The 10058-nt window shown below is 40.5% G+C and overlaps 1 protein-coding gene and 1 long non-coding RNA gene across 2 annotated transcripts; one reads left to right on the forward strand and one right to left on the reverse strand.

Annotated features, from left to right (window-relative positions):
- Window positions 1–1972: 1972 nt before the first annotated feature.
- Window positions 1973–2598, forward strand: LOC133441583 (uncharacterized). Its single transcript, XR_009782487.1, has 2 exons — window positions 1973–2097; window positions 2344–2598. It is a non-coding gene; the product is annotated as an uncharacterized LOC133441583 (long non-coding RNA).
- LOC133441582 (retinol-binding protein 2-like) lies at window positions 2556–5044 on the reverse strand. The gene is made up of 4 exons (XM_061719020.1): window positions 4886–5044; window positions 3213–3391; window positions 2970–3071; window positions 2556–2683 (listed from the first exon to the last, which is right to left on the reverse strand). The coding sequence occupies exons 1-4, from the start codon at window positions 4956–4958 to the stop codon at window positions 2630–2632; spliced, it is 408 nt and encodes a 135-aa protein (XP_061575004.1). The 5' UTR covers window positions 4959–5044; the 3' UTR covers window positions 2556–2629.
- Between the last annotated feature and the right edge of the window lie 5014 nt (window positions 5045–10058).

Below are 10058 nucleotides of genomic sequence, written 5' to 3' on the forward strand. Positions count from 1 at the left end.
ACACTGTTCGTCTGTACTTTTAAAACGGTTGTATATTTGTATGTGCAAATAAACTAAACTAAACTAAAAACATCACCTACATACTTTCTTAGCTGCTGCGTCTATTCAGAATATTTTGTACCCACTTTTGTATTTGCTCCTAAGTTTTGGGGTGCAGCACTTTTGCAGCCAGCCCTGTCCAGGCACACGTTCACACAGCATTTGTGAACATTGCTGAGGAGGGGGTGTGTCTGTTGCTGCTTCATAACACATTTTCATGCATGCATGCTCAATTTTGCTTAATCTCAGTGCACACAGGACTATTCATTTTCCCCATCTCCATATGGAAAATGCTTCTTCAAATCCTAATTTCGAAGACTTTTTAAGAACTAATGAGATGTGTTCACTTTGGAGAAATTATGTAAAAGTTACTGTGTGTTTCTAGTGTAGTTTCCAGCTGTAAATATTCAAGAATTAAAAACTAAAAGAACAAACAAGCAATTATGACCACAATGAACAACCTGAGGGGGACACGATCTTTCATTTGCTTTTCCACCTACCATGATGTCTCTCAGTGAATCTTTGAGCTGCAGTTAAATAAGCAGCAGCGCTCCCTCTGAGCGGAGAAAGTTTATCCACCAAGCGCACGATCACAACAAACACTTCCTGTGCAGATTTACAAAGTAATGGCATGTAGAAAACAAAATAAGTAAACGATTTAGTATCAAATTTAAAAAAGTATTTTAGTTTTCAAAGTGATACAGGCAAAGTTTTACAAACATAACAAGCATACCCTTAAAATAAAACCAGGAACAGCCATTAACAAACTGGCAGTGGCTTGAATTTAATTTCAGATTATTAAATATCATGTTATATATATATATATATATATATATATATATATATATATATATATATATATATATATATATATATATATATATATATATATATATATATATATATATATATATATATATATATATATATATATATATAAATGTAGTATACACTATGTACTGCATGCTGGTTGTTGGTGCACAGTACTCCACCCGAAAACAGCTGTTCCTACAAAAAGAAGAGTAAGTGAAGCCTGTCACATGACCGCTCCAACCTCCGAACTGTATCGTATGAGAACCAGAGTGATCTGGGCCGATAGATCAGACCCACATCCGGAGGGATGTCGGGCCTGGAAACCACCTATAGGGCCTCCCGATCCAGGGGGCAGGACCAGCGGTTGCTTATCAAACTACCTTTGCACGCCGCAGGTTAGTGCTACGGCCAGTCAGGGTGACCCATAAGGTCTTCAGAGCAACAAAAATAAGTCAAGGAAGTGTGTGCTGTGTAGACGAGTAAATTAAACTGTTACCACAGCTTTTGCTCAAAACAGCAAATACATCTGCCTTGCAGAGGAATGATTTGAGTGCCGTCTTTTGTTTAGATGAAAATGTCAGAATCTTTAACTCTCGATGCTAAAGCCGATTAAAATACTTTTTGGCCTAGTTAATAGTTAGCTAGTCTTACCTGAAAAGACTCTTTAAATTTAGTAGCTTTGCCTTTAGATTTCAAAGCTAAGGCTGGTCAGTTGCAAGCTATATATGCTCCCATAAATAATAAACCACCCAGCTACTTCTCATTCTCACTGCAGATTATCCAAATTTTTGCATTCTGCACACTATGATGTACATTTTGATATAATCAGGATGCATGGGGAGTATATGATGTTTGATGTTTCAAAAACTGACACAATACATTTAACCTAAAACCCCCAAAAGTACAGTAAACATTGAGCACTGATTAAGAAAAAGAAAAAAAAAACATCCAAAATATCCACAATAGACATCTTGTCTTTGAAGGTTTTCTGATGAAAAAGGTATTTTATTTTGAAAGTACAGCAGCCAGTTCCCGTTTATCTGTCGCTGCGGATTTCTGACTTCAAGCAATCTTTTTTGGCTACGTGGATCCTGCAGGCTTCCTGTGAAACAGGCTGCAGATCCGGCGAAGAAGCTGGAGAACATGTTGTACCTGACAACTCTTATAAAACTGGGAGAGACGGGAAAAAAAGAAAACTATCAGCAGCTCTGGAGGTATTTGCCTCAGTCATATCTGCCAGAGAATGTAAGGGTTCACACGACGAAACTCACTCATTTTATTTAACTGTTTTTAGTGCTTCATCAGTGTTTGTTTCAGTTTATAAAATTATATATGTATATTGTTTACTATGAATATATCATTATCCTATATAAAAAATATTTTTAAGGGAGAGTTTGTACTAAAAGGTCAGGGTCAAGTTTTAAAATAATGTTTTATTTTGTGTATTGAAAATCCCTAATTAACCAGTTTATACCCTTGTTATGTCCACAGACTTGGAGTCCACCTGTCCCATGGTAATCAGGTGAAAGACAGGAAACACCCTGCACTGGTCTTTAGACGTTTTACAGGCCAAACACAGACACAAACACACATTTTACTAGTTACATACGTTTAAAAACAAAGAAGGAAAACACAGCTACGTGTCTGGATTTGTGTTGCAAATATTTCAGTCCAAAATGCTGAAAAAAGTCATACAAATGTAGTTGTATTAAATCATTTTATTACAGTTGTCCACATTTAAAAAGGCAACACAACACATCAGCTGGTCTGCTTTGTCTTATTCTGCTTTCTTGAATACTTGTTTGCAGACTTTGTCGAGAACCGTGATTTCCTGAAAGAAGATACAGAGACCTTCAGACTTTGAGAACAACATGATGCAACAAAGATGTGCGAGTCAATCAGTCGGCGCTTATATCTGAGTGTTTCAGATAGTCATGTTTTTATTATTATAGCCCACAGATAAGATGTCATTGAGGAAGATTATGTTGAATTGCTCTTTTTATAATCTGTTGATAAGGCCAACTTGAAAGATGAACTGAATGAACTGAAGAAAACCATATCCCCATGCAAATATATCAAAAGTTGAACAAATATCACTGTTTTCATCCATTTCTCACCAAGTGCAGCATGTCTCCCTCAATCCAGTGCTTCCAGCCACGGTTTTCTTTCTCACCCTTCTGCACACACACCAGCTTGTCTCCGTCCCAGTTAACCAGAGTCTAAATGGGAGTAAGCACAGTCACCACACAAACAGGCGCACAGCGGGTGATAAATCAGTATTTATTCTCAGCTGTAATTATTCAGACAGTGTTCAGCCATATGGCTTGAGACAAAAAAAAGGGTTCAGAAGCAAGTATCACCTTGACTTTTCTGTTGTCCAGGCCCTTCGTCTGCTCATCGAACTCCACACCCGTAGTGAAGTCGACCTCATAGTTCCTGAAGGTGCTCACAGTCTTGGTTTCAAACTTGTCTCCGTTCTGGACGATATGTTTGGTCTGATGCAGGTGGGTAGCTATCTTTCTGGTGGCAAAGTCGATGTCTGCAATTGTGAAGATGTGCACCAAATGTCAAATGCGCAGTCGTGAATCGGTTAGCAGATTTTGCACGAGTTTAAAAGAGCTGAGAAGACTTCTCTCATCCTGGTTCGACATGTTCGGTATTCAAAGATACACCTAAAGCATACATTTTCAGAAGTACACATACTGTATGACAGCAGGCAACTTATGCGTTCTCGCTCACTTGTGCTTCTGGCAGTCTCATTTTCCTCTGAGAAATAACTGTGTTTCAAGTCAAAAGAGGCCTAAATGAGTTTCTCCACCCCTTTTAGTGTCAGGCTCTGCCAAAGTGAACCGTCCATCCTGACAATTAGGATATTCATATCCTATTTTCGCTCAAGTAAAAACTCAATTTCTCCCCATCACTCTTACAGATGGGACCCTTATATTTACCCATCTGAAATATATCTTTGACCCATTTCCATAAGGTTGTCATTTTCCTTTCCGCTTGATGGAAATGAGATGGAGGCGCAGAGGGTTTCCTGGATTTTTGGTGAGATGGAAGGACCGTAGTTGTTTTATGAATTGCAGATAGAGTCGTGAATAATGAAAGTGTTTCTGGGCCTGATCAATGAGGCGCTAAAAGGAAAGCCTTTTTCTTTTTTACATTTATTTATTTATTTTTTTTTACTCAGCATTAAATGAGCTGGCTTGCTGCCTGATCCAGGGTCAGATTCATCTTTCGTTTCTTCGGATCAGGGGGATGAAAATGCAAAAATGTCTGAATCAATACTTATTTGGCGCGGTAACAGACAGCAACGGCTCACGGAGAGGAGGTTAATTTGGCCTGACAGCAGCTCAATAAGGAAATGAAGCAGGGCCACAGCATTCCTTTTCTGTCTCTCCCTCTCTCTCTTCACTCCCCACCTCACCCCCTCTGTCACATTCATGCCAGATTTCCTGCTCCGACTGTAGCTTTTACTTGGCTGTGTCTTAAAATGTAGCACTCTAATTAAAGATAAAAGATAAATTTGTACTTTATTGATCCCCCAGGGGACATTCCGGTATCACAGCAGCATGCAACGGGATAGACAACAACGAAAATAGATAAAGATGAAAAATAAAAAAATACAAATATATACATGCACGCAGCAACAGAGTGGATGGAGAATAAAAAAAAAAGAAAAAGTAAAAGTCTATCCAGAGCAGGGAGAGGTTGGGTCAAGCTGTCTTTATAGAGTGTGATGGCAGCTGGTGTGAAGGAGCGCCTGAGTCGTTCAGTCCTGGACCTGGATGGACCCGGATGGAACAAACCGCTGGCTGAATGAGCTGAGGGTGAGAGGGATCGTCCAGGACTGAACAGATTTTGTCCTTCACCCTCTCCTCAGCCTCCATCCAGGCTGTCCACGTCCAGTCCCACCACAGAACGGGCTTTCCCCACCAGCACACTACAGTGAAGAATTATTTGATGCCTAGTTTGAACTACCTATTCCCTCTCTCTGTGCAGTGTTCACGCGTTACACATGAGTGGAACTTACCGAGGGCCTTCATGACATCCTCAAAGTTCTCATTGCTGACCATCTCCCAGCGTCCATTGTAGTCTGCAGGCATTTTTGTTGCGGATGTGAATGAAGGTAGCAGCTCACTTCAGTTTGTTTGCAAAATGAGGAGAGAGAGTGCAAGGGCCCAGCCCTTTATATTCACTCTGTGTGTGTGTGTAATGTAGACCAAAGGACAGGGTCCGCCTGATAAATCCTGCGGGATAGTAAGAATGTGTGTGCGGGTCCAATTGTAAGTGACATAAAGTTCAAGTGCTCTATTACAATCAGATCAGATAGCTGATGAATCTGCACTTTTACCTGGATTTGATAACATTGTCATGTTTACAGTCTCGTTGCAGTATATGCACCTGCCGTCCTCTCCGTGCATTAAGATAATGGCCTGGTGCTGAGTGAGCAGCCCTTTTTCTTGAATCCACATTTCGCTCCAGCAAGCCAGCCCTTGTAATTACTTCCTCTAATGGGCTGGAATTGAGGGAAGATAGAGAGAAGCACCGACGGAGATGCTCACTGGCAGGTAGAATCTCATTTTCGGGCTTTCGGCGGAGAGATTCTTTAGCAGGCTCTGTTTTAGTTTTTTTTTATTTGACACAAGTGTTTTCTGACGGCCTGACTTCAAGCTTTCTCTTTCTGTGTGAGTCATTTATTCATAAAGTGGCTTTGCATCAGTCCGCTGGAGCTTCTTATCAGTCAGAGTGTGATCATGCCTTGATTAAGCTCTTAATTGCAAATACTTCACGGAACAACAGTGAGTAGTACGCTCTCTGTATCTTGTTTGTGCACTTTGATTTACTTTTATAGCTTCAATTTTGCAGAACTCTAGTTTATGAGAGTGAATTTAGCCAGTGGTGTCGGGGTTGCATGTGGAGGGTTAAAGGTGCAGGAGGATATGCGTATGTGTCATGATTAATCAGAACTGATAAGATTATGGGAAAGATAATCATTTCACCTCATTTCAACTTATGAAAATAGTTTTCAGTATAAAGTGACTACATGTGTAGAAAATAAATAGACATGGTATAATTAACTTAGTGTCAGCAAATTGAATAATAGTTGGTAACAGTGCTATGTATGGTGATGTCCCAATGCAGAAAGGTTAACAGACATTCCAGTTGCCTAAAGCTTTCACCCTTTTAGCATCCATTAGCCTATTGTTTTGATAAATAGGGCCTGCAGCTTTTAAGTATGCACTCACACTGCGCTCTATCAACAATATTGTTTTCATCAGTGGAAGAAAAAGAAATAAAAGCACAGATGCAGCCACTGTAAATGAGATGCCCAACAATAAAGCAAATGACAAAGTTAGGGCCTAGCTAATGAGGGTAGTAGAGCAGCCAACAAATAACAAGCCAATTATTTCCCTTCAGAGTTGGCAAGGAACAAAAAATAAACTGAGCTGCAATAGAGCTGATGATAGAGCTTTATAGTATCTTCCATATGCTATTACAGTAATACAGAAGGGGCAATAATATCATCGCCAGAAAATGAGACATCAGTCACATAAAAGCTTAATTTTGAAATATAATATACAGTTAAAGAAACAGCTTACTCTCAACACAACGCTGCGTTGTAATGAACTGCATTCAGTATTCAGCTGAATGAGATGACCGTTGGTAAACTGGTTTATGCTTCCAACCACATCCTGGTGCTACGTTTCAATACGGAGGACAGAGCTTTGGAGGCTCTGTAAAGCCTCTATCTGCAAGCAACGCAGTCTTTCATGAATGCAGATGTTTCTGACCTTTTCAAAACACTTCTAACCTACAGGCTGCTGCCAGTCTGATCTGATCAAACCAAATTTACATCATTTTTAATGAATCTAATAATTAAAAAGTGTTTTATGTTGACTTGAAACATTAGCCATTTTATGAATATGATTATACGTAGTTAAACATTGATATCCTGATTATTCTTCTCAATCTTCATTCCATCTTCTCTTGGCTGCACCACACAGGGGCAGTGTTGCTGTATATGAGTGGAAGCTCCTCATGAGCGGCAACAGTAGCGACCTGTTCTGTGTGTGGTGGTGGGGGGTTGGGGAGGGGGGGGCACCAAATGTTACACTGTTAAAAAAGTTATAACACGGACCCATCTTCTAACTACTTTCTGGGAAGTGTATCTTGTCTGGTTAAATATAATAAAACTCGTCTGCATCAAATAATTATAATGAGGGAAGTAATTTGACCATGAGTTTGAAGCAGCACATGATTAAGTGAATGACAAGTAGCCCTATTAGTACGAATGACTGCATCTGCCTGCTTGCACATGGGCGGGGTGTCTCATAAACACATGAAAATGCAGTGAGAGTAGTTAAAAAAAAATGCTTGCCAGCAGTTTTCGATTCTGCCCAATTCTCACCTAATGCACATCTTCACCTCTTGAACGAACACACAGTGAATGGATATTTCCACTGATCATGCATCCAGGTACATGTGTTTCAGCATTTCCACAGAACTCGGCTGTCATTTTCACCTCCCAGCATGTAAGTCTCATGCAATCAGAGGTGCATGTTGATACACATATCGTTTTGACAAATTCTGATAGTTTTCCCCTGTGCAAAATATAATTTCTCTCCTCTGAGAGTTGAATCCTTCCATCCCGGCCAAATCTTCGAATTGAAAGACATTTGGCATTGTGTTTGCATGCTGCGTTACTCTTAGCAATACAATGTGGATATCCTGTATGATTCAATTCAATTTGCGTCATTGGTGTGACATTTAGAGCCGCACTCTACTAAGTCTTTAAATTCCCGCTTAACTCCCATGGTGGCATCCTCATCTCACCGTCTTAACCATCCTCCTGTTGTTTCAGCAACATCAAAGGTAAGATTAATCACAGTCCTTTGAGGAGCCAAATGACTGAGACAAGTCTGTTTTCCTCAGCATGCCCTTACTGTGGATGGGAACAGAGACTAGATTTGTTTGTAATATATTTTCAGCCCACCCATGGTTTCTAATAGTACAGTCTCTTGCTGGGTGCTTTGATGTCCCTCTGAGTATTGGAAAAGCCCCAATGTTTCCATACAACTGAAAGCTTTTTGCTTTTATCCAGGTTATTTGGGGGGGGGGGGGGGGGGGGGGAAAGCTCATCTGTGGTAGTACAAACATGATCACACAAAAATAAAGTAGACATATTAAAAGACATTGCAACTATCAAAGGACTGTTTTCCTGCACGCAGACAGATGCAGAAAATTACAACTTCACAATTTCAAACTGAAGACAAATCCTGTGTGAGTGCTGGTCCGTTTTGATGGCTTCTGCACACTCTCAAAAAGTGTGAGAGAGAGAGCAGGAAGTGATGTGTGGGCTGGTTGGGCAATCTTCATGTCAACAGAACAGGCACTTTTTAGGTGTCACAAACACATTCTCATAGTGAGCGTGGCATATTCCATGTCAAGGTCACCAGTGTAAGAACAGGAGAACAGCATAAACCCCGGTGGTCTGTGCTTTAGTGTGGGATCATGAATGTATGCATGTACACATGCTTTCTCATGGTTGTTTGTCTGTTTATGCATGGTAAAAGCCTCGCTTGCCTATACATCATCGCTCTTCCTACATGCAGCTTGGATCTGGCTTTTGCCAGCTTCCCCCTGAGCCAGTTCTCCTCACCATAAATCAAATCTCATGGCTCACCTCTGCATGTGTCATCTTGTCCCCTCATGGGAGAATCTTACAGATCTGACCTCAACCAGTTCACATGGTGCTTCCTTACCAATGAATACCCAAATCATCCAGATACGCACGGGGTAAAAAACAAACCATAATCTCTCTGCAAATTTTGTTTTCGACTTTTTATCCACATGGAATGCTGAACTGGAAAGAGGAGATGGAGGAAAGGGGATGACAGTTGTAAATATTTCATGTTTCCCTCTTGGTAATTCCGTATGGTAGGAACAAGACCTCGTTTTCCACAGAAACACGAGCAACTGTGGGATTGATTGCTGGAGCCAGGGAAGCTCCGTGTTTCTCTTTATTTTGTGCTTTTCTGCTCCAAAATAGGCTCGGATGGTGATGCATAATGCATCGAGCTTTCCATGTAGAACTGGAGAGGGCTGTGGGTCCTGAGGGATCAGCCTGGGAAACAGTGCCCAGATTCACATTTTGCACCACTGTGCTGGACATGTCACAGAAAAAATGAAGCAGATAGAGGAAGTATTAGTTTTCCACTGTATTCATTTCTCTGTTTTCTGTTCAGATCACCACACCAGATTACAAGAGAAATAGACTTAGCTTTTTTTTTTCTCTCTCTCTTTTTTTTGTCTCAACGCTCCTTCCTAAGCAAGAGTAATAGAGCAACTGAAGAAAAAATATACACTTCTGGGAAAAAAGTCAGAATTCTGACTTTGGCTTAAGGCTTTTCTCCCACTAAGGGAGTTTCTATCTGACATTGTTTATGTAATAATTGCTCGGGGGTCATGTTCTGGGTTTCTTGAGATGCCTAGAGACAACTTGGGTTGTAATAGACGCTTTATCAATAAAATTGAATTTAATTGAATCTCAGAATTCTGAGAAAAAAAGTGAGAATTCAGCCTTTTTTTCTCAGAATTATATCTTTTTTTTCTTTTTTTCTTCCATAACTTCCAGTGTACACGGTGTAAGACAGTGTAAGACATAACTTTTTCACATAACTTTATCACTTCAATGTCCTTTAGTGGTCCATGTAAATATACAGAACATATTATTTAGCATGACAGATATATGAAATACACAATTTAGCTTTCAGCAAAGTTAAAAGTTTAAAGAAGCTCTTGGATATATGTTCAGTGGCTGTCGCAAAATTGGTGGAATGTTTTGAAGAGAAGCTAGTTGAGCAGGTGCGCTGTGATCCCCACCTGTATGATGTCGTAATGCCGCTGCATCGTGACAAACATGCGAATCAGAACAGATAGCGGCAAATCGGCACAGTTCTGGGTGCAGATACGGAGTCGTGCTCGTCAGAAGATGCAGGGCAAACACAGCGGTGATGGCACTGATGGGTGTTTTGTCCACCGAGGATCAAACGTCCGTTGAAAACTTTGCTCTAGATATTTTGGTAAGTGAATCCCCTGACGACATGCGCTAGCATGCTCCAAGCTTGTAACTGGCTGCTACAGCTCATCCCTGTTGCCACGTAGCTCAGGATGACAGCCAGCCTCTCTGCTGCGGTCTGGGA

The sequence above is a fragment of the Cololabis saira genome, chromosome 4, assembly GCF_033807715.1.
Source record: "Cololabis saira isolate AMF1-May2022 chromosome 4, fColSai1.1, whole genome shotgun sequence".
Lineage (NCBI taxonomy): Eukaryota > Metazoa > Chordata > Actinopteri > Beloniformes > Belonidae > Cololabis > Cololabis saira.